At 44.0% G+C, this 23,594-nt stretch overlaps 1 protein-coding gene across 1 annotated transcript; it reads left to right on the top strand.

The window, feature by feature from the left end:
• Window positions 1–5,550: 5,550 nt before the first annotated feature.
• LOC104672857 (solute carrier family 2, facilitated glucose transporter member 3) lies at window positions 5,551–23,424 on the top strand. The gene is made up of 10 exons (XM_010376734.2): window positions 5,551–5,838; window positions 7,913–8,005; window positions 8,669–8,829; window positions 10,945–11,185; window positions 11,497–11,659; window positions 12,279–12,466; window positions 16,161–16,265; window positions 17,569–17,670; window positions 19,248–19,451; window positions 21,054–23,424. The coding sequence occupies exons 1-10, from the start codon at window positions 5,824–5,826 to the stop codon at window positions 21,270–21,272; spliced, it is 1,491 nt and encodes a 496-aa protein (XP_010375036.1). The 5' UTR covers window positions 5,551–5,823; the 3' UTR covers window positions 21,273–23,424.
• The last annotated feature ends 170 nt before the right edge of the window (window positions 23,425–23,594 follow it).

The following is a 23,594-nucleotide window of genomic DNA, read 5'->3' on the forward strand; positions in this document are numbered from 1 at the left end:
ATTAAAATACATAAAAACAGGTTATGAGGGATCAAGTTCCTGGAAGAGATGATGTTTCATCTAAAACTTGAAGGTCGCTGGGTACAGTGGCTGACACCTGTAATCCCAGCACTTTGGGAGGCCGAGGCAGGCAAATCACGAGGTCAGGAGATCGAGACCATCCTGACTAACACGGTGAAACCCCGCCTCTACTAAAAAAAAATACAAAAAATCAGCCAGGTGTGCTGGCAGGCGCCTGTAATCCCAGCTACTCAGGAGGCTGAGGCAGGAGAATGGCGTGAACCTGGGAGGCGGAGGTTGCAGTGAGCCGAGATTGCGCCATTGCACTCCAGCCTGGGCGACAGAGCGAGACTCCTTTAAAAAACAAACAAACAAACAAACAAACAAAAAAACCTGAAGGTCTTCATCAGGTTTTTCACTACCCTCAACTTCCACATATTCCTATAACTTCTACATACAACCATTCATTGATTCAACTAACATGTTGTGGGTTTCCATTCTATTCTGGGCCTGCTCAAAACAACTAAGCCAGACCGTGCTCCCATGGAGTTCCAACCTAGATACCTACAATTCAAGATAAAATATAGTATTATAAGACATGCATGATCTTTGGCTGGGCACAGTGGCTCACACCTGTAATCCTAGCACTTTGGGAGGCCAAGGCAGGTGAGTCACCTGAGTTCAGGAGTTTGAGACCAGCCTGGCCAACATGGTAAAACCCCATCTCTACAAAACTTGGCTGAGCGTGGTGCCACATGCCTATAATCCCAGCTAGTTGGGAGGCTGAGACAGGAGAATCGCTTGATCTCGGAAGGCAGAGGTTGCAGTGAACTGAGATCACGCCACTGCACTTTAGCCTGGGTGATAGAGTGAGACTCTCAAAAAAAAAAAAAAAAAAAAAAAAAAAAAAAAAAAAAAAAAACCACACCAAAAAGATATGCATAATCTTCAAATGTATGTCCTTTGGCCAGGAGGATCTTGCATTAGAATTGACCCATAAAGGATGGGAAAGATTTGTACAAGCAGCAATGAAAGGGATTTATTTTTTAAGACAGAGTAAGACAAAGTAAAAACTATGAGGCAGGGAATGGGGCCTGTTTGAAAACTGACAAATAGTTAGATTGGCTGAGGCAAAGGGTAGATAGTAAAAAATTACTTCTAATTTTTTTTTCTTGGGTGTATATTTTAAGTATATTCTAAGCCTGGCATCCTAAGTTGGGATCATGCTGAAGAGTCAAGATATATCTCATTGATAATTATATATATTAATTTCATGCTGAAATGAGAATTTGGGGGTATATTAGGGTATATAAAGTATAATATTAAAATTAATGTATTTCTTTTTATTTTCTTAATGTGGCTACTGAGTTTTTTGTTTTGTTTTGTTTTGTTTTTTGACTCAGGGTCTCACTCTGTCACCTAGACTGGAGTGCAGTGGCACTGTCTTGGCTCACTGCAACATCTGCCTCCTGGGTTCAAGTGATTCTCATGCCTCAGCTTCCCAAGTAGCTGGAGTTACAGGGTGTGGACACACCTGGCTAAATTTTTGTATTTTTCATAGAGACGGGGTTTTGCGATGTTGGCCAGGCTGGTATTGAACTCCTGACCTCAAGTGATCTGCTCACTTCAGCCTCCCAAAGTGCTGGGATTACAACAGGTGTGAGACCCCATGCCCAGAAGAAAAATTTTAAGTGACATATGTGACTCATATTATATTTATATTGGACAGTACTGGTCTAGGCTTTATTCAATAATCATTGAAGATATTTGAGTAGGAAATTGATGCAATTTAAATTTTGATTTAGGATAATTCATGTAGCACTGATGTGGAATGGATTCATTTTTGAAGAAGGGAGAGGGAGGAGGAAGGAAGACCTTCCTGAAAGTGGGACAGGCCTGAGAGCTGGGAGTAGGCCCTTCAGGATCGATGGGAGTGATGGAAGGATGATTTAAACCCAGTTTAGACAGGAAAATCAACATTTCTCAAATGTTTTCTTTCTTAATCTTGAGGACTTATTTTCTACAGTGTTTTCAAATTCAAGTGAACTAACCTAATAAAGGAAGATTAAAAAGTAACATGCTTTAACAAAAGTTGTTCTTTATGAGGAATATTACGGATACAAGGAAAGTTTTAGAGCAGTTACTAGCTTTTTTGTTTCTGTTTTTGTTTTTTTTTTAGACAGAGTTTTCGCTCTTGTTGCCCAGGGTGGAGTGTAGTGGCAGAATCTCGGATCACTGCAACCTCCGCCTCCCAGGTTCAAGTGATTCTTCTGCTTCAGCCTCCTGAGTAGCTTAGATTACAGGCACGCACCACCACTCCCAGCTAATTTTTTAGTATTTTTAGTAGAGACAGTGTTTCACCATGTTGGCCAGGCTGGTCTTGAACTCCTGACCTCAGGAGATCCGCCTGCCTCGGCCTCCCAAAGTGCTGGGAGTACAGGTGTGAGCCACTGCGCCTGGCCCAGTTACTAGCTTTTTAGTGTGTCTTGAAATGCCTCTTATATTGTTTTATGAAAGAGACAGTTTTCCCTGTCTTTACCTCAATGCGTTTAAAGCCTTGTATTCCTTGACTTTAGATTTTATGTTTGTTTTCCACTTGGTTATCATATTAGCAAGCACCCATCCCACAAAGTTGCATGAAACTAGGATTGAGATTTACATTATGCAGATGTAGATTCTAGGATTGAGATTTACATCACAACTCTTCTCTAGTGACCAGGGTGAAGGACTATCTAAGCTTGGACATCTATGTTGCTTTGGGGGCCAGCCCACTCCAGAACTGGTTTTTGAGCATCAGCTTCCTCCTAGGTCCCGTTTGCTCAAGGAATACTTGTCTCAATACGCTCAACACACTTTTTTTTTTTTTGAGACAGAGTCATACTCCGTTGCCCGGGCTGCGTAGCTCACTGCAGCTTCTACCTCCTGTGCTCAAGTGATCCTCCCACCTCAGCCTCCCAAGTAGCTGGGTCTATAGGCGCCTGCCATTACCACACCCAGCTAATTTTTTTTTTTTTTGGGTAGAGAAGGGGTCTCACTGTGTTGTCCAGGCAATGCTTGATAAGCAATTTAAAATATTTTCCTGATAAACACAACGTTGTTGTTTTGGTAGGGCTACATATTGCTTTAATTTGTAACTTTAAAATATACAATATGTTTCAAAGAGTACAAAAAAGTAAGCTATTAATAATTTTTATATTGAATGCATGCTGAAATGACAATGTTTTGGATATATTGGGTTAAATAAAATAATTATGAAAAAAATTTCTCGTTTCTTTTAAAATCTTTAATGTGGCTACTAGAAACCATAATGTGACAAGCTCACATTATATTTCTGTTGCACAGCACTGTTCTTTGGGATATCCTTTTTCCTTTAGATGCCAAATTCAGTTGCTGTGGTGACTAAAGGGGCCTCTGGCTCAGCATTTCCTGGAATGCAAGGGTTAGATGGGGGAGGGGAGTTGTCATCAAATCAGATTTTAACAATATCCTCATTAAAGCAAAGGAAGCAAGAGTAATCCAGTTTTCTCGGGTACAGCAGTATCAATTTGAATTCTAGGCCCTCAACCAAAACCCTAAAGGAAGATGCACTTTCTCCAGTTCACCACTGGGAAAAAGTTTATCTCTTTCCCAAGCTTCCTTCACCCACCCTGCCACCTCCAGTACTGAAAGGGTTGTTAGCTACAAATAAATGGACATTAGGAATTTGATAGTTGATATTCCTCCTCCAAAAAAGCCTAGATACTATCTCCCACTTACCCAGCTGTTTACACACAAACTAAATTGTTCTGCTTTGTTTGCTCTCACCCTGGCTGGAGCCACTCTTCTCTCTCCCCATTATCCCTCCCTCAATTCTCATTCCTATTTTCTTCTCCTACTTAGCTTGTTCAGTTTTCTTGTATAGCTTAGTAATCAGATACTTATCTCACACTTTTCTTTCAAGAAACTCACAGTCCATAACTACTAGGGTATTCATTATCTTTTCCAGTTATGTGAGAATTGCTTGCCCTAATCCCTTCTTATTAAATACAAAAAGGTTAGAAGGGAAACACTATAAATGCCTTGTGGGTCAGAACTCTTTTGTCCTATTATCATTATTACTATTATTATTATTATTTTTTTTTTTTTGAGATGGAGTCTCTCTCTGTTGCCCAGGCTGGAGCGCAGTGGCGCGATCTCAGCTCACTGCAAGCTCCGCCTCCCGGGTTCACACCATTCTCCTGCCTCAGCCTCCCGAGTAGCTGGGACCACAGGCGCCCACTACCACGCTCGGCTAATTTTTTTTTGTATTTTTAGTAGAGACGGGGTTTCACTGTGTTAGCCAGGATGGTCTGATCTTCTGACCTCGTGATCCGCCCGCCTCAGCCTCCCAGAGTGCTGGGATTACAGGCATGAGCCACCGCGCCTGGCCTTTTGTCCTATTATTCACTGAAGAATCACCAGCTTCTTGGAGAGTACCTGATACATAGCATGTACTCAGCAAATATCTGCTTAATTGAACTCGATATTTATTGCATTTCTAGATGCTATAAGCTTGAGACTAGCAGAAAGTGATGCAGAATTCAGAATGGGTGATATGGCAAATACTTTATTAAAGAATATGGGGTTGGGCGTGGTGGCTCACACTTGTAATCCCAGAACTCTGGGAGGCCGAGGTGGGCAGATCACAAGGTCAGGAGTTTGAGACCAGCCTGGCCAATATGGTGAAATCCCGCCTCTACTAAAAATACAAAAATTAGCTGGGCGTGGTGGCGGGTGCGTATAGTCCCAGCTACTCGGTAGGCTGAGGCAGGAGAATTGCTTGAACCCGGGAGGCGGAGGTTGCAGTGGGCCCAGATCGCACCACTGCACTCCAGCCTGGGTGACAGTGTGAGGCAACATATCAAAAAAAAAAAAAAAAAAAAAAAGAATATGGATTGTATTCCATAAACAGTTGAACCTCTTCTTGCTGCCCTGATAGTTGTTCTGGCTCCTAGAAATTCAGGTTTTCTTCCCTCCAGGTGAGATTATGCTAATCAGAGAACACTGGCAAAATTCTTTCCCTGATTTTCTTCTCTCAGGCTGTCTTTCCCTCCCTTTTAAGATTGCAGACTCCCTCTCAAAATAAAGAAAAAAAAAAAAAAGACTGTAGACCCACCCTATAAACAAAAAACGACTGATAAATTCATAGAATCAGGAATCCTTACTGCTTACACTCTTTCTAACAACCTTAAATCTCTGATAGTAGCACCCACTTTGTTTTATATGGATAGATTTATTCTCATCTCTCTGTAGATTGTTTTAATCCCAAGCAGATTCAAGAGCAAAAAATAGTGTATTTGCCCTCCCTCCAGGCTTTTCTGGTAGCATTTTGTCTGTGAAACTAAGAGGCTGTAACTGCTATTAGAAGAGGGAAGGAGTAAGGATGAGCTTTTGAAAAAAAAAAAAAGAAAAGAAAAAAAACCCAGGGTGGAGAGAGTGGCAGGATGTGGTTTGAAGAGAGGGGGGAGGGAGGGCGTTATTGTCGGCATGGCAGGGGTGGGGATAGTTCTGAAGTTCTGATAACACAGAATTCCGAGAGATCACAAGATTATTTCAGGGGGGTGGGGTGGGGTGAGACTGGGGGGCTTGTCGCCCTTTCAGGCTCCACCCTTTGCGGAGATTATAAATAGTCATGATCCTAGCCAGACCCAGAGATGCTGTAATGGTGAGACTCTGGAGCCTTCCTGAGCACCTGGAGAAGACTTGCTGCTGAGAAGGACATTTTGAAGGTTTTGTTGGCTGAAAAAGCTGTTTCTGGAATCACACCCCTAGATCTTTCTTGAAGACTTGAATTCGATTCGGGCCATGGGGACACAGAAGGTAAGAATGATATAATTGCTGGTTATTTTTGCTTGTTTGGGGTACACTCAGAAAGGCAAATGTTAATAATGTTAATTGCCTTGTTCTGTTTTCTCCTAAATCACCAAGCCATCTTAAGGTCTTTTCATTTCTTATCTAGCCTGCACTGCTGCCGCTTCATCAGTTCTCTTTGAATGTCAGTTCTGTTCACCTTCTTATCATAGGAAAGTCACCCGGAGAAGTTGTGTTTACTTCTCAGGTTTATTTTAGGTAACCATATACCACTGAGGACGAGATGGTTGAGCGTTTAGAGGATCGGGCTGCCTGGTTGTATAGATTAAAAGTGTGGGTCTCAGAGCCAGTGTGAAGACTTCTCTGGAAGCATTAGACCTTGAAAAGGTCTGTGTTTGGGCACACAGGCCAGGGTCCAGCCATCTGTTGGGGCTCGTGAAAGAGTTACAGTTGTCCTTCCTATTAGGGTTAAAATTGTGAGTGCAGGACATACTAAAATATTATTGAGTGCTGTAGTGCAATATTTGCAGGGAGAAAGGCTTTTTTTTTTTTTTTTTTTTTTTTTTTTTTTCTGATTGAGTTTTGCTTTTGTTGCCCAGGCTGGAGTGTAATGGAGAGACCTCAGCTCACCACAACCTCCGCCTCCCGGGTTCAAGCGGTTCTCCTGCCTCAGCCTCCTGAGTAGATGGGATTACAGGCATGAACCACCACACCCGGCTAATTTGTATTTTTAGTAGAGACGGGGTTTCTCCATGTTGGTCAGACTCCTGACCTCAGGTGATCCGCCAACCTCGGCTTCCCAAGGTGTTGGGATTACAGGCGTGAGGCACCGCGCCCAGCAAGAAAGGCATTTTTTACCAAGATAAATTTAACTAAAAATAAGGGGCCGGGTGTGGCGGGTCACGCCTTTAACCCCAGCATTTGGGAAACCAAGGCAGGAGGCCTGGAGTTTGAGACTAGTCTTGGGCAATATAGTGAGATCCCATCTCTACAAAGCAGGAAGAAAGAAAATGTAGGAAAATAAGAGGGATGGAAAATTGAGACTAAAGAAAAGGCTCTCAAAGATAGCAAATGATGAGAGGAGGCAGAAGAGATTTTTACTAAAAGGAAAAAGATTTAACAGAGAGCATCGTACTGGCAGGGCCCTCCGGGGTACCGACGCTTAGCTGTGACTGAGACGTCTGGGAGGCTGCAGGCAAGGTCACTTCTGCTGAAGCTCCTAGCCTGCTGCCTAATCTGTCCGACCTGAAAGGAAATGAGTTTAAGATGTGAAAGATTGAAGGGATTTTTGGTGGGGTGGGGTGGGGAGGAATGGCATAGAAGATGGCCTCAGGCATAAAAGTTGAGCTGCCAGGAGGTGGAAATGTAAAATGTCTTCCCCAGCTGAATTATTCCAGGCAAGGTGAAGATGACTGGTTCTCCCCACTAGGAAATGTCTCTTATATGTTGGGTTCAGAGTTTAGAGTGTTCTTTCTTGCCCTACGCGGGGGTTAGAGATAGCAGAACTGTATTTAATAAATGAAGCCTGAAATAGGGCCAGGATGCAGTGGGTAGATCCCGTAGCTTACATGGCCCTGAGAGATAGAGACTCAAAGAGCTGCCCAGCAGTGAAGACACAAACTACCACGCCCTCCCCCACCACCACCACTGGGCTTCTGTGAAGTCTGGGTACAGATCAGACTGCACTGTGTTTGTTTCCAAAATGATTCTTAGTGATCCTACCCAGGGCTGTGTTGTCCTCTGCCCCCCCAGTTCTTGAATTGAATTCTGTGCCTACTTTCACCTGATGCAAGTTTTTAAATATTTCCAAACTGACCAACCCAGTTTCTCTTATCTTCTTCCTTCCGCAATTTTCTTTCCACTTTCACCAAGTTAACTTCACATTCTTATCTCCAGATAAGTTCTTTAGTATAATCTATTCCTTTGTCTTCCCCATTAATTACCTAAATCTCATGTGATGTTTGTCCTTTTCATACCACTCATAGGTCAAATTCTCCTAATACGGCTCCATAATTAATAAGAAACAGTCACCAATCACAAGTTTTAAGGACCCCTGTCTCCTCCCTGTCTTCCCTCCCTCCAGGTCACCCCAGCTCTGATCTTTGCCATCACAGTTGCTACAATCGGCTCTTTCCAGTTTGGCTACAACACTGGGGTCATCAATGCTCCTGAGAAGGTGAGTGCCAGGCCACAAGAATTAGAATCTGGAATAGGGAAGTTACTCCTTTAAGTAGAGTTTCAAGAAATCAGAATTTAAGGCCAGGCACGGTGGCACCTGCCTGGAATCCCAGCTACTCCGGAGGCTGAGGCCTAAAGATCACTTGAGCCCAGGAGTTCAACACCATCCTGGGCAACACAGTTAGTGAGGGTCCCTCCCCAAACTAGGGGATTTTAAGACAAACTTTGTATCTATCCTGTCCAAGACTGAAGATGGAGACAATATTGGTGGGGAAAATTAGTGGGATCATTTAATCAAAGCAGAAAGCTCATTTACTCCCTGAACCCTGGGCGGTGCTGTTCTTCCTTCCACTCTTTCACCCATAGTGATAGACGTCCTGTATTATCCAGTAGGGGTTAGTTACGAAGAAGCTGGGTTCCCTTAGAAATAGGGCTGGGGTAGACTGAACATCGGTGCTGCCACCTACTGGGATTTTCAGGACAAATTTAAAAATTACTATTCCAGGGAGAGTTAACATTAATTCCAATATGTTATCTGCTTCTTCCATTCTCGTCTATTTATTCCCTTGATTCTCTAGGAAGGACATGATCCTTAATATTTGTCTTTTTTTCTCATCCAACTGTAACAGTCTGTTCTACCACCAACGCTTTTATTTTGCAGATCATAAAGGAATTTATCAATAAAAGTTTGACGGAGAAGGCAAATATCCCTCCCTCTGAGGTGCTGCTCACGTCTCTCTGGTCCTTGTCTGTGGCCATATTCTCCGTCGGGGGTATGATCGGCTCATTTTCCGTCGGACTCTTTGTCAACCGCTTTGGCAGGTATTGACTAGAAACTGGGCAAGGAAGTGGGCTCTACAGCTGCACTGAGGACAAGTGTGGAGAGTTAGGGCAGGAAGATGATGATGCCTTTGAATAAGAACACCTTGAATTCTAATCAAGGGAAACCTAGTCCAGCTGGCCCCGAATATGACTGCCCTTGCGTGGAGCTCTACTACCCTCCCTAGCTCCCGCCCAGCTGTGCAAGATATGAACTGTGTGAGTGATTGGCCTTTGCAGTCCAGCTAGGGCTAGTTCAGAATTATTCCCTAGTAAGCTCAACTATGGGGTTTCCAGAAACATAATTTACAAGGTCTGAAGTTGTTTACTTTTATTTAAAAAATTGGGGTTTCATATAAATGTTTTTATTATTTTACACAGGATAGGTAGGAATTATTTTTGTAATTCTTAGTCTATGGCAAATGTGGATAACGGTAAAAAGAGTCTTCTTATTCTATAGGAGCTTAACAATATGTTTTAGAAGGTAGAATATATTTTCAGTTATGACTAATAAAGGAACTGTTAGTTCCTGAACCCTGGGCGGTGCTGTTCTTCCTCCCACTCTTTCACCCATAGTGATAGACTTCCTGTATTATCCCTTAGGGGTTAGTTACGAAGAAGTTATATGTTGGGTTCAGAGTTAAGAGTGTTCTTTCTTGCCCTACGCGGGGGTTAGAGATAGCAGAACTGTATTTAATAAACGAAGACTGAAATTGGGCCAGGATGCAGTGGGTAGATCCCGTAGCTTACATGGTCCTGAGAGAGAGAGACTGTTAGTTCCTTCATTAGTCATTTAGGCAATTAGGCCGGGTGCAGTGGCTCACGCCTCTAGTCTTAGCACTTTGGGAAGCCGAGGCAAGTGGATCAGCTGAGGTCAGGAGTTCGAGACCGGCCTGGCTAACATGGCAAAACCCCATCTTTACTAAAAATACAAAAATTAGCCAGGCGTAGTGACAGGCACTTATCATGTCAGCTACTCCAGAGGCTGAGGCAGAAAAATCGCTTGAACCTCGGGGGTGGTGCAGAGGTTGCAGTAAGCTGAGATCTGGCCACTTCACATCAGCCTGGGTGAAAGAGCGAAACTCCATCTCAAAAAAAAAAAAAAAAAGCCAGCACAGTGGCTCACCCCTGTAATCCCAGCACTTTGGGAGGCTGAGACGGGCAGATCACAAGGTCAGGAGGTCAAGACCATCCTGGCTAACACGGTGAAACCCCTGTCTCTACTAAAAATACAAGAAATTAACCGGGCGTGGTGGCATGCGCCTGTAATCCCAGCTGCTTGGGAGGCTGAGGCAGGAGAATCTCTTGAGCCTGGGAGGCGGAGGTTGCAGTGAGCCAAGATCCCGCCACTGCACTCCAGCCTGGGTGACAGACCAACACTCCATCTCAAAAAAAAAAAAAAAAAAATTGCTAATTGGATATTCTAGAAATACAATTGGAATTCACATTTAAAAATGGATAAGGCAACCTATATTACTTGATTCTGTTCTTTTTTTTACACCCCAAGAAAGAGGGTCTTGCTCTGTCACCCAGGCTGGAGTGTAATGGCTCAATCATAGCTCACTACAGCCTCAACCTCCCACCTCAGCTCCTTGAGTGCCGGGGACTGTAGGCGGGCACCGTCATGCCTGGTTCCCAACTAGAAATGTTCTGATAGTAAAAAGTGAAAAAGAAAAGTTAAGGCCGGGCGCGGTGGCTCAAGCCTGTAATCCCAGCACTTTGGGAGGCCGAGACGGGCGGATCACGAGGTCAGGAGATCGAGACCATCCTGGCTAATACGGTGAAACCCCGTCTCTACTAAAAAATACAAAAAACTAGCCGGGTGACGAGGCGGGCGCCTGTAGTCCCAGCTACTCGGGAGGCTGAGACAGGAGAATGGCGTGAACCTGGGAGGCGGAGCTTGCAGTGAGCTGAGAGCCGGCCACTGCACTCCAGCCTGGGCAACAGAGCGAGACTCCGTCTCAAAAAAAAAAAAAAAAAAAAAAAAAAAAAAAAAAAAAGTTAGATAGAAAAAAGGAGATGATAGGAGCCTGGAGAAGAGCAGAATAATGAGGATAGAAGAGAGGTTAGGAGCCTCTCACTTTGCTAATTCCATTTTGTCTTTGATTAACCTTACAGGCGTAATTCAATGCTGATTGTCAACCTGTTGGCTGTCACTGGTGGCTGCTTTATGGGACTGTGTAAAGTAGCGAAGTCAGTTGAAATGCTGATCCTGGGCCGCTTGGTTATTGGCCTCTTCTGCGGACTCTGCACAGGGTTTGTGCCCATGTACATTGGAGAGATCTCGCCTACTGCCCTACGGGGTGCCTTTGGCACTCTCAACCAGCTGGGCATCGTGGTTGGAATTCTGGTGGCCCAGGTACTCTAGAACTTCTCATACCTGATGAGTGTTAGTTTCATGGGTCATTAAAAAAGTTAACATAGATAAAGCACTGAAGGATATCTGGCACATGTTCAATTATATGTGGAAGTTTTAGATATTGTTACTATAACTCATAGATAGTAGCTCAAGAAGCAGGCTGAGTAGAGAAAGGAAAAGAAACACAATTTGTTGATTTTTTTTTTTTCCCATGGTAAAAGAATGTATGATTTTCTGAACTTTTCGTTTTTTAATGAACTTGTGGCCTATGAGGTATGGGGTTTATAGCATTATCTTTGTGTGGTTTCTAGATCTTTGGTCTGGAATTCATCCTTGGGTCTGAAGCGCTCTGGCCATTGCTATTGGGCTTCACCATCCTTCCTGCTATCCTACAAAGTGCAACCCTTCCATTTTGCCCTGAAAGTCCCAGATTTTTGCTCATTAACAGAAAAGAAGACGAGAAGGCTAAGCAGAGTGAGTATCCTTCACACCTTCATGTGAATATAATGTGAATTATATGGTTGTGGTTTGTTTGAGGGATGAGGGTACTGGACCTATTTTCTGTTATACTCTTTCCCTGCCCCTCAGAATCCAAGTGAGGAGGTTTTGATTACTCCTGAGGAAAATTTTCAGCCCCTAAAGAATGAGGGGAAAAGGCCGGTTTAGGAATGGATGCTATGAGGCTGGGCATGATGGGTCATGCCTGTAATCCAGCACTGTAATCCAGGTGGCCAAGGCGGGTCACCCTGAGGTCAGGAATTCAAGACCTGCCTGAACAACATGGTGAAACCCCGTCTCTCTTCTAAAAATACAAAATTAGCCGGGAATGGTGGTGCATGCCTGTAATCTACTCGGTAGACTGAGGCAGGAGAATTGTGTGAACCCAGGAGGCGGAGGTTGCTTGAGCCAAGATCATGCCATTGCACTCCAGCCTGGGCAACAAGAGTGAAACTCCGTCTCAAAGAAAAAAAAAAAAGGAAGGGATGCTATCGATCACCTCATCTCATGCAGCCCTTTCCTGGCTGCTTTACAGGAAGAATGAATTTGGGGCAGCACATGATCTTTATCCTTTCCTCTTTCTTCTTTTCACCAGTCCTCCAGCGGTTGTGGGGCACCCAGGATGTATCCCAAGACATCCAGGAGATGAAAGATGAGAGTGCAAGAATGTCACAAGAAAAGCAAGTCACCGTGCTGGAGCTCTTTAGAGTGTCCAGCTACCGACAGCCCATCATCATTTCCATTGTGCTCCAGCTCTCTCAGCAGCTCTCTGGCATCAATGCTGTGAGTATGATACTTTAGGGTCAAACATGTCTTACAGTATTTCACTTAAAATGCCGGGCGGTGTGCCTGTAGTCCCAGCTACTCAGGAGACTGAGGTAAGAGGATCACTTGAGCTCAGGAGTTTCAGGCTGCAGTGAGCTATAATTATGTCACTGCATTCCAGCCTGGGAGACAGAGTGAGACTCTGTCTCTGAAATAGGGAAAAAAAGACCCTGGAAGGACACTGGCAACTTCAGAGTGAACTGACTTTACCAGTCTATGTTTTTACAACAAGAATAGTGAGCATGATAGTTTAAAGAGGGCAGCAAAACGGAAGCTAGCATTTGGCAGATAGCCCTTGTATTCCATGCAAATATCGGCTTCCTGCATTTGATTGGATTGTAGGAAGAGAGTATTCCTGTGCCTTCTAGTCAATATGGATATTAAGAGCACCCTTGTCCCATCTTTTAAAATACTGATTCATCCCCTAAGGGTTTTCAGATAGTCTTTGATCAATGGGATTAAGTTATTTTGTAACAAAACATTTTGCATGTAATAGAGCTTTTTGATGCTCAAAATAGTAAGTTGGTTCTTGAACTTTTTTCTTAGCTAGCACACCAGGATATTTGTATTTGAAGTGGCAGTGCTTCTTGGGAGGGGTTAGAGGCTGTTTTGTCAGAATCTATGAGGAGCCAGGTGTGGTGGCTGCTCATGCCTGTAATCCCAGCTACTACTCCGGAGGCTGAGGTGGGAATATCACTTAGGCTCAGGAGTCAAGCCTGGGCAATATAGTATGACCCTGTCTTTAAAAAAAAAAAAACTTGGGAGGAAATACACAGTAGTTAGAAAAAGCCTCCTAGGTGATGGGTGATTTTGTTGAATCCCAATTTCAAATTCCTCATTTGGAAATGATAATGTAGGCCACACGTATTGCTGGAGAAAAATGTGCTCCCGAGACCTTCCAGAGCAGCAGAGCTGAGACTCGGCAGGTGAGGCAGCTATGTGGAAGTGTAGCGCTGAGAATGAGCACCTCTTTAAAGAATGTACCTTGCGTTAGTTCTGTGCCTGTTTAAAAAAAGAATGCATAAAAGAATGCACCTGAGGCAACTCCCTAGCTGCCTCACCACAGTTCTGGCCCTGCAAAACAGGATCAGGAAAAGATCACCAGTGGGAAATTACAAATGATTAATGAGCACTCTGAGGGACAGACTCCTGCCACTTCGGAGTACAGTGTGTGCATTCTCTTTCTTTTTTTTTGAGTCTCACTCTGTCACCCAGGCTGTAGTACAGTGGCACAGTCTCGGCTCACTGCAAGCTCCGCCTCCCGGGTTCAAGTGATTCTCCTGCCTCAGTCTCCCTAGTAGTTGGGATTACAGGCGCGCACCACCACACCTAGCTAATTTTTTTGTATTTTTAGTAGAGACGGGATATCACCATGTTGGCCAGGCTGGTCTCAAACTCCTGACCTCAGGTGATCCGCCCACCTCGGCCTCCTAAAGTGCTGGCCTTACAGATGTGAGCCACCATGCCCAGCATGTACGTTAATTATTGTTGGACGAAGCTGGCTCCCAAATTAGTCAATGAGTAGATTTTGCTCCAGGTATAATCTCACCCAAAAGCTGGCTGCACCAGACTTATGGGGGTTGGGATTCCTGAGTCAGCTGAATTTGAGAATATCTGTGTAAGAGGCCTGAAAATTGTCTGTAAAAAAAAAATCGGATGCACAGCGGGCTTGGAAATCGCTTTTCCAACCTACTTTTGCGCAAACGATGATTTCTAATTTCCCTTATGGGCAAATGGGTAACAGGTTGCATTGTATCATGTTTACCTAGCAGAGTAAACTATTTAGGTGAGATGACATAGGGGTTAGCTTATCTTGCTTGGTGACACTAGATCGCAAAGTCATTTTACTATAAGAAGTTTTATTGAGATGTGTACATGTACATTAGGTTTTTGACGTGTAGACATTATGTTAAGGAAGAGAATTGGCATACCTATTTATTGCTTGTTTAAGCTGCTCAAGTAATTACTTTTGTGCTAGCCTAATATCTTTCCCCACAAGCTTGATGTCATCATATAATATGTTGAGTTTTTTAACAGCCTTAATTAGCTCTAGAGCAGCAGGGTTTTCAATAATGACTCTACAAATCTCAGTTTCAAAAAACAGTCATAATCTTATTTTAGAAAATATAAATATAGTTTATATCTTATGTACTAGGGATTTAAAGAGTTGCTTCTTGAGAAGGTAAATCCCAATGCAGAGGTCCATATTCATCAAAAAGACTAATAAATATTGCTATGGAGGCAAATGCTCTGGGTGAAATAAACTGAAGCGAACCTGGGTAACCTAGATAATGTTCCCTTGGTAACTTGAGGTCTGAGTCCAATATTTTAATATCTCTTAACTATGGTAGTTGTAGCAACCTTACATTTTAGCACAGTGCCTAGCAAACAACATAATTATTTAATATATATTAAATTACGGCCGGGCGCGGTGGCTCAAACCTGTAATCCCAGCACTTTGGGAGGCCGAGACGGGCGGATCACGAGGTCAGGAGATCGAGACTATCCTGGCTAACATGGTGAAACCCCGTCTCTACTAAAAAAAAAATACAAAAAACTAGCTGTGCGCCATGGCGGGTGACTATAGTCCCAGCTACTCGGGAGGCTGAGGCAGGAGAATGGCATAAACCCGGGATGCGGAGCTTGCAGTGAGCTGAGATCCGGCCACTGCACTCCAGCCTGGGCGACACAGCGAGACTCCGTCTCAAATATATATATATATATATATATAAAATTACAATAGTAGCTGATATTTCATAAAACACTTCAAAAGGGCCTAGGCCTAGGAAATAAAGCCCAATCCTTGCTTATTCAATGAGCAGGATAAGGTTATTCAACTAGTTCACTATCAAATTGAGACATCTATGTGCCTATTAATGTTTTGAGGGTTTGAGGAAGAGCCAATTAAAAAAGCATTTAGCTGGGCCTGATGGCACATGCCTGTAATTCCAGCAACTTGGGAGGCTAAGAGGCAGGAAGATCACTTAAGACCAAGAGTTTGGGACCAGCCTGTGGGTAACAGTGAGTTGCTGTCTCAACTTATTAAAAAGAAACCGGTCAGTAGGACTTACACCTTCATGTAAGTTAGTGAAGTGGACATAAGCAAGACCAAATGGAACAGTGGGAATAAGCATTTTTAGAAGAAACAATGGAAATGAGTAGCTAGAATTAAGAACATTTAGAAGGAGAAAGGAAGGCCAGGTGCGGTGGCTCTTGCCTGTAATCCCAGCACTTTGGGAGGCCAAGGCCAGCAGTTCGCTTGAGGACAGGAGTTTGAGACCAGCCTGGCCAACATGGTGAAAACCCATCTCTACTTAAACTATAAAAATTATCTGGGAGTGGTTGCAGACACCTGTAGTCCAGCTACTCAGAAGGCTGAGGCAGGAGAATCGCTTTCATCTGGGAGGTGGAAGTAACAGTGAGCCGAGATCATGCCACTGCACTCCTGTCTGGGTGACAGTTCGAGACTCCCTCTCAGAAAAAAGAGATAAGATACAGAAGATAATTCATTTGCAGAAGGGATATGAGTATTGAACAAAAACCCTAGAAAAAGGACGTCTTACACCCTGGGACTTTTAAGTTTTATTTTTGAGGGTTCTGTGTAACTGGTATGCAGAATTGTATCAGAGTTGCACGTTTTCTTTTCTACTAGGTGTTCTACTACTCAACAGGAATCTTCAAGGATGCAGGTGTTCAAGAGCCCATCTACGCCACCATCGGCGCGGGTGTGGTTAATACGATCTTCACTGTAGTTTCTGTAAGTTGGATGGTTTGATAATTTTGCGGGGGGGAAAAGAATCCTTGCTACAGATGTTCAAAGATGGATTGCATGACCCTACTATCATTTAGTTACCTTTCTGTTGCTTAATTTTCCTTTGGGAAAAAGATACATTTAATGTTGGATGTAGTCTTCACTCTTCAAGCAAACGTGGATGGATGGGAAAGGAGGAAGGGACTAACTATACAGTACGCTTTAAACTTGGAATTGGAGGAGAGGTGTTTGGAAAAACTCTCAACTCTGTGATTCCACTGTTTTTAAACTAAAGAAACAATAATCAACAGAAGATGTCTGTGACCCCCAGAATGTGTGAGGATTTTTCCCCATTAGGTAGGCAATCAGTTCTGCAGTGGACACCATCTATGTGTCCTGCGATTTAATTCTGACACGATTTACCTGGAGATAGCATCAGATCTCACAGGTTGGTGGCACAGTTCCCAAGACTGCCCCCCACTCCTGATGGCCATCACAGGCTCCAGGTTGTTTACCTGTGCTTCTGACCCACCAGCTATAGATCGGGATTCCCACCATGCCCTCTTTGGGTTGGATTAATTGCCTGCAGTGGCTCACAGAACTCAGGGAAAATGTTTCCTAGTTTGATTTTAAAGGATATTTTAAAGCACAGAAATAAACAACCAAATTGATTCACAGGGCGAGGTCTGGAGGGACCCTGAGCGTGGGAGCCTCTATCTCCGTGGAGTTGGGGTGCACTCCTAGCGCATAGATGATTTGTTGCTGACCTTCCTGTCAGCTTCCACGGGTTCAGATATCTGCAAGCTCCCCACACCCTGCCTTTTGGGCCTTTTATGCAGACTTAATTGATTCTCCGTGATTGAAGCATGGACAACTGTTCTGAAATGTGATTGGACAAAAAGGGAATGATCTGAACCCAGCCAGGCCTGTCTGTTTGGATTATTTTGGCCTCTCTGTAGCGTTTCTTCCTCTAGGGGGTAGGGCAGGACCCCCTCTGAAATGAGGGTTTTATGACTCAGTCAGACTAGTGTCCTGCCAAGTGGGAGGGCAGGAGAAAGTCAGAGAAGAATTGTATTTTCTAAGGCCTGCAGCATCCCAACATTATGACAAAAGACTCTACCAAGGGCTAGGGGGATTTTGAGCCAGGACCTGTGAATGGAACACAATATGTATGTATATAAAATCGTAAATCACAGGAGGTGTATCCATAACAAGTGTCCTGCTGTTGGTATGGCAGATTTCAAGTAGCTCAGACACTTTTCATTCATGGAAAGGAAAACTGAAGTTTCATGTCACATTCTTCTTCCAGCTATTTCTGGTGGAAAGGGCAGGAAGAAGGACTCTGCATATGATAGGCCTTGGAGGGATGGCTGTTTGTTCCACACTCATGACTGTTTCTTTGTTATTAAAGGTGAGTGCTCTTTGAGTGAAGAAAAGCGAGGGAGGGGGAAAGGAGGAGAGGTTACAGTTGACTTCTGTGACACAAGGGGTGGGTTGTTAAGGTTGCAGTTTGTCAACAAAGTCAAAGGGGAGAAGCAGGATGCCCAGAGTTTTTAAGAAACGTGGGTCTTCAGAGAACTGGAGGTAAACTGTTAGAATCCTTACATTTATAGAACATTCTTATAGCTTATAAAATGAATTATCTAATTTAATTCTTAAAATAATATCAAGATAATCACACTTAATAGATGATGACATGGTCTCAATACAAAGTGACTTACATGAGATCACATAGATGGGATTCAAAAATCCAAGCCTCGGCCGGGCGCGGTGGCTCACGCCTATAATCCCAGCACTTTGGGAGGCTGAGGTGGGTGGATCACCTGAGGTTGGGAGTTCAAGAACAGCCTGACTAACATGGTGAAACCCCGTCTCTACTAAAAAATACAGAAAACTAGCTGGGCGAGGTGGTGGGCGCCTGTAGTCCCAGCTACTCGGGAGGCTGAGGCAGGAGAATGGCGTAAACCCGGGAGGCAGAGCTTGCAGTGAGCTGAGATCCGGCCACTGCACTCCAGCCTGGGCGACAGAGCGAGACTCCGTCTCAAAAAAAAAAAAAAAAAAATACAAAATTAGCCGGGAGTGGTGGTGCAGGCCTCTAATGCCAGCTACTCGGGAGGCTGAGGCAGGAGAATCACTTGAACCCAGGAGGCAGAGGTTGCGGTGAATCGAGATGGCACCATTGCACTCTGGCCTGTGCAACAAGAGCGAAACTCCCTCTCAAAAAAAAAAAAAAAAAAAAAAAAAATTCCAAGCCTGGCTGAGTGCAATGGTTCATGCCTGTCATCTGCAACTTTGGAAGGCCAAGGTTAGAGGATTGCTTGAGCCCAGAAGATCAAGACCAGCCTAGGCAACATGGCAAGAAACTATAAAAAAACAAAAATTTGTTTTGTTTTTGTTTTTGTTTTTTGTGACAGGGTTTCACTGTGTCAACAGGCTGAAGTGCAGTGGCATGATCTCAGCTCACTGCAACCTCCGCCTCCTGGGCTTAAGCGTTTCCTGTGCCTCAGCCTCCCAGGAAGCTGGGATTACAGGCATGCGCCACCATGCCCAGCTAATTTTTGTACTTTTTAGTGGAGACAGGGTTTCACCATGTTAGCCAGGCTGGTCTCCAACTCTTGATCTCAAATAATCCACCTGCCTTGGTGTAAGCCACAGTGCCTGGCCAAAAAAATTTTTTTAATTAGCCAGGTATGGTGGCACATGCTTCAAGTCCAAGCGATTTGAGAGGCTGAGGTGGGAGGATTGCTTAAGCCCTGGAGATCGATGATGCAGCGAGGTGTTTTAGCGCCACTGCACTCCAGCCTGGGTAACACAGTAAGACCCTGTCTCTAAACATAATAAAAATAAATCCAAGCCTGTTGATTCCACAGCCTCTCTTTGTATTGTGCATCAGGGACAGGAGAATCTTGCCGTTAATTGCCTCTGGGAACCTAGATCCTAGGTTACACTGTCTTTAAATTGTATTTTCTCTGTTCCTTCCTCTTACAGGATAACTATAATGGCATGAGCTTTGTCTGTATTGGGGCTATCCTGGTCTTTGTAGCCTTCTTTGAAATTGGACCAGGCCCCATTCCCTGGTTTATTGTGGCCGAACTCTTCAGCCAGGGCCCCCGCCCAGCTGCGATGGCAGTGGCCGGCTGCTCCAACTGGACCTCCAACTTTCTAGTCGGATTGCTCTTCCCCTCTGCTGCTGTAAGTAAACTCACCTTATCTTAAAACCAGCCTATGTAAGCTGACATGTTGAAGATACTCCTTAATAATAGAGTAGTCTGGGCCTGACATTGTGGCTCACGCCTGTAATCCTAGCACTTTGAGAGGCTGAGGCAGGCGGATCACCTGAGGTCAGGAGTTCAAGATCAGCCTGGCCAACATGGTGAAACTCCTGTCTCTACTAAAAATTCAAAAATTAGCTGGACATGGTGGCACATGCCTGTAATTCCAGCTATTTGGGAGACCGAGGAAGGAGAATCACTTAAACCTGGGAGGTGGAGGTTGCAGTGAGCCGAGATCACGCTACTGTACTCCAGCCTGCTTGACAGGAGCAAGACTCCATCCCTCAATAAATAAACAAATAAATAATACCGTAGTCCCTCCTCATCTGCAGTTTCAGTTACCTGCAGTCTAAAAATACTAAGTGGAAAATTTCAGAAATAAACAATTCGTAAGTTTTAAGTTGCGGCCGGACGCAGTGGCTCAAGCCTGTAATCCCAGCACTTTGAGAGGCCAAGGTGGGTGGATAACTTGAGGTCAGGAGTTGGGGACTAGCCTGACTATCATGGTGAAACCCTGTTTCTACAATAAATACAAAAATTAGGCCTTGTGTCATGGCTCACTGCAATCCCAGTGAGCAAGATCATGCCATTGCACTCCAGTCTGGGCAACAAGAGAAACTCTGTCTCAAAACAAGAAAAAAAAAAGCCAGGCATTGTAGCACACACCTGTAGGCCTAGCTACTCAGGAGACTGAGGCAAGAGAATCACTTGAACCCAGGAGGTAGAGTTCATTGTGAGCTGTGATCACGCTACTGCTCTCTAGCCTGGGTGACAGAGCGAGACCCCATTTCACAAAAAAAACATTGTAAAAAGAGATGGAGTCAAAGGCCGGGCGCGGTGGCTCAAGCCTGTAATCCCAGCACTTTGGGAGGCCGAGACGGGTGGATCACGAGGTCAGGAGATCGAGACCATCCTGGCTAACACAGTGAAACCCCGTCTCTACTAAAATATACAAAAAACTAGCCGGGCGAGGTGGCGGGCGCCTGTAGTCCCAGCTACTTGGGAGGCTGAGGCAGGAGAATGGCGTAAACCCGGGAGGCGGAGCTTGCAGTGAGCTGAGGTCTGGCCACTGCACTCCAGCCTGGGTGAGAGAGCGAGACTCTGTCTCAAAAAAAAAAAAAAAAAAAGAGAGATGGAGTCTTGTTATGTTGCCCAGGCTGGTCTCAAACTGCTGGGTTCCGGTGATCCTCCTACCTTGACCTCCCAAAGTGCTAGGATTATAGGCGTGAGCCGCCGTACTCGGCCCAGAAACACAGATTTTAAAAATAATACTCAAAAGTCCTAAAATAGTAGACATTTGGAAGCATCTAACTGTAATGAAAAGGAATGACAAAAAGAAAAGTACAGAGAACTATAGTAAGTTAGCAATAGGATCTTAAGTGAATCGCTGAAGAAACCAGTTTCCATTAAATATGGAAGGGTTATAGCTTGAAGCTCACTGGAAATATGAATGTGAAGGAAATTGAGTTTGTCAATGACCAGATTTTTATATTAACCTTCCTTTTTTGTGTCCTTTCACCAGCACTATTTAGGAGCCTACGTTTTTATTATCTTCACTGGCTTCCTCATTACCTTCTTGGCCTTTACCTTCTTCAAAGTCCCTGAGACCCGTGGCAGGACTTTTGAGGATATCACACGGGCCTTTGAAGGGCAGGCACACGGTGCAGATAGATCTGGGAAGGACGGCGTCATGGAGATGAACAGCATCCAGCCTCCTAAGGAGACCACCACCAATGTCTAAGTCATGCCCGCTTCCACCTCCCTCCCAGCATGGGAAAGCCATCTCTCCCTGAACACAGGAGAGACCTCATCAGGATGAACCCAGGACTGCTTCTGAATGCTGCTACTTGGTTCCTTTCTCATCCCACGCACTCCATGAGTACCCCAAGGCTGGGGTTTGTTGGATTTTCAATGGCTTTTTAAATATTTTATTTCCTGGACATTCTCTTCTGCTTAGGAGAGACCAAGTGAACCTACCTTCATTTCAGGAGGGATTGGCCACTTGGCATATGACAACTTTGCCAGCTTTTTCTCCCTTGGGTTCTAATATTGCCACATTAGGGGATATAGGAGAGGAAAAGTAAGGTGCGGTTCCCCCAACCTCAGACTTAACAGAAAGCAGATACATATATGAGTGTGGAAGGCAGAGGGGCTTTATGTAAGAGCACCTTCCTCACTTCCACACAGCTTTACACGGCAAGTAAACTTGAGTTTTATTTATTTTATCCTCTGGTTTAAGTTCCAGGATACATGTGCAGAATGTGCAGGTTTGTTACATAGGTATATATGTGCCATGGTGGAAATATTTATTTTTTTAAGCATAATTTTACCAAATAATAAAAACAGAAGGAAATTGAGATTAGAGGGAGGTGTTTAAAGAGAGGTTATAGAGTAAAAGATTTGATGCTGGAGAGGTTCAGGTGCAATAAGAAGAATTTAGGGAGAAATGTAGTTCATTATTGGAGGGTAAATGATGTGGTGCCTGAGGGCTGTATGTTACTTCTTAACAATTTTTGTCCTTCAGGTGGAAACTCTTGAAGTTTAATTTTTCATAAAAGTCATATATAATAAAGCTACTGATTTCCTTTGGAATTTTTTTCTTTAAGATAATAGTTTACATGTAGTAGTACTTGAAGTCTAGGATTATTAACTAATATGGGCATTGTAGTTAATGACGGTTGATGGGTTCTAATTTTGGATGGAGTCGAGGGAAGGGAAAGTGATTTCTAGAAAGCCTGTTCCCCTCACTGGACGAAATAACTCCTTCTTCTTGTAGTAGTCTCATGACTTTTGAAGTAATCTGCCACCTATCTTGTGGGAGCCATCCAAATGAGAAACCAAAAATAATTGGTTCTTGGTAGAGATTCATTATTTCTCCACTTTGTTCTTTAGTAGGTTTTAGGTGTTGATTTTCTGTTTTATTTTAACTCTTACCTTTAAAGGAATTCCCCAAAGAATGTTTATAGCAAACTTGGAATGTGTAACCTCAGCTCTGGGAGAGGATTTTTTTCTGAGCGATTATTATCTAAAGTGTGTTGTTGCTTTAGGGTTACAGCACGCTTGCTTATGTCTGTTACCATGTCACTGTGGTCCGATGCCGAGTGCCCTGAGGGGACTTGAATCTTTCCAATAAACCACGTTTGAGATAGTATGAGTCAATGTGCAGTGTAGCCACACTTGAGAGGATGAATGTATGTGCACTGTCACTTTGCTCTGGGTGGAAGTACATTATTGTTGACTTATTTTCTCTGTGTTTGTTCCCACAGCCCCTTTTTCATATGTTGCTCAATCTCCCTTTCCCTTCTTGGTGCTTACACATCTCAGAACCGTTAGCCAAACCCTTGCCAGTGACAGTATTTTGGTTCTCAGTTCTCACTGTTCCTGTGGAGCCTTTGAATATAAACACACATAGCTGAGGCCGGGTGCGGTGGCTCTCGCCTGTAATCCCAGCACTTTGGGAGGCCGAGGCGGGCGGTCAGGGATTCGAGACCAATCTGGCCAACATAGTGAAACCCTGTCTCTACTAAAAATGCAAAAATTAACTGGGCATGGTGGCGGGCACCTGTAATCCCAGCTACTCGGGAGGCTGAGGCAGGAGAATCACGTGAACCTGGGACGCAGAGGTTGCAGATCACCCTAGCCCAGGCCACAGTGCAAGACTCCATCTCAAAAAAAAAAAAAAAAAAAAAAGACATAGCTATGGAGTGGGGTTTAGCTTGAAAAGGTGACCTTGCAATTTCACATCAACTTCTGGCTCCTCAAACAGTAAGTCGGCAGTAAGGCAGGGTACCCTTTCTCACTGAGAAGATTGTGAATATTTCCATATGGATTTTCTATTACTAATGTTACTCTGATTCTTTGTTTTAAAATAAAAATTCTGAATGTACATGAAATTATGGGCTTATTACTTTTGTCCTTCCTGTGACCACAAAGTCAGCTTTAAATCCTGATTTGGCTACTCAGTGCCTGTTGTGACTTGTATGAGACCCTTATAAGAGAATAGCCGTATGTGTTTATCATGTAGATTAAATGAAAAAGCTTTCGTGCATTGCTTTTCATACTT

Source organism: Rhinopithecus roxellana, chromosome 10 (assembly GCF_007565055.1).
Source record: "Rhinopithecus roxellana isolate Shanxi Qingling chromosome 10, ASM756505v1, whole genome shotgun sequence".
NCBI lineage: Eukaryota > Metazoa > Chordata > Mammalia > Primates > Cercopithecidae > Rhinopithecus > Rhinopithecus roxellana.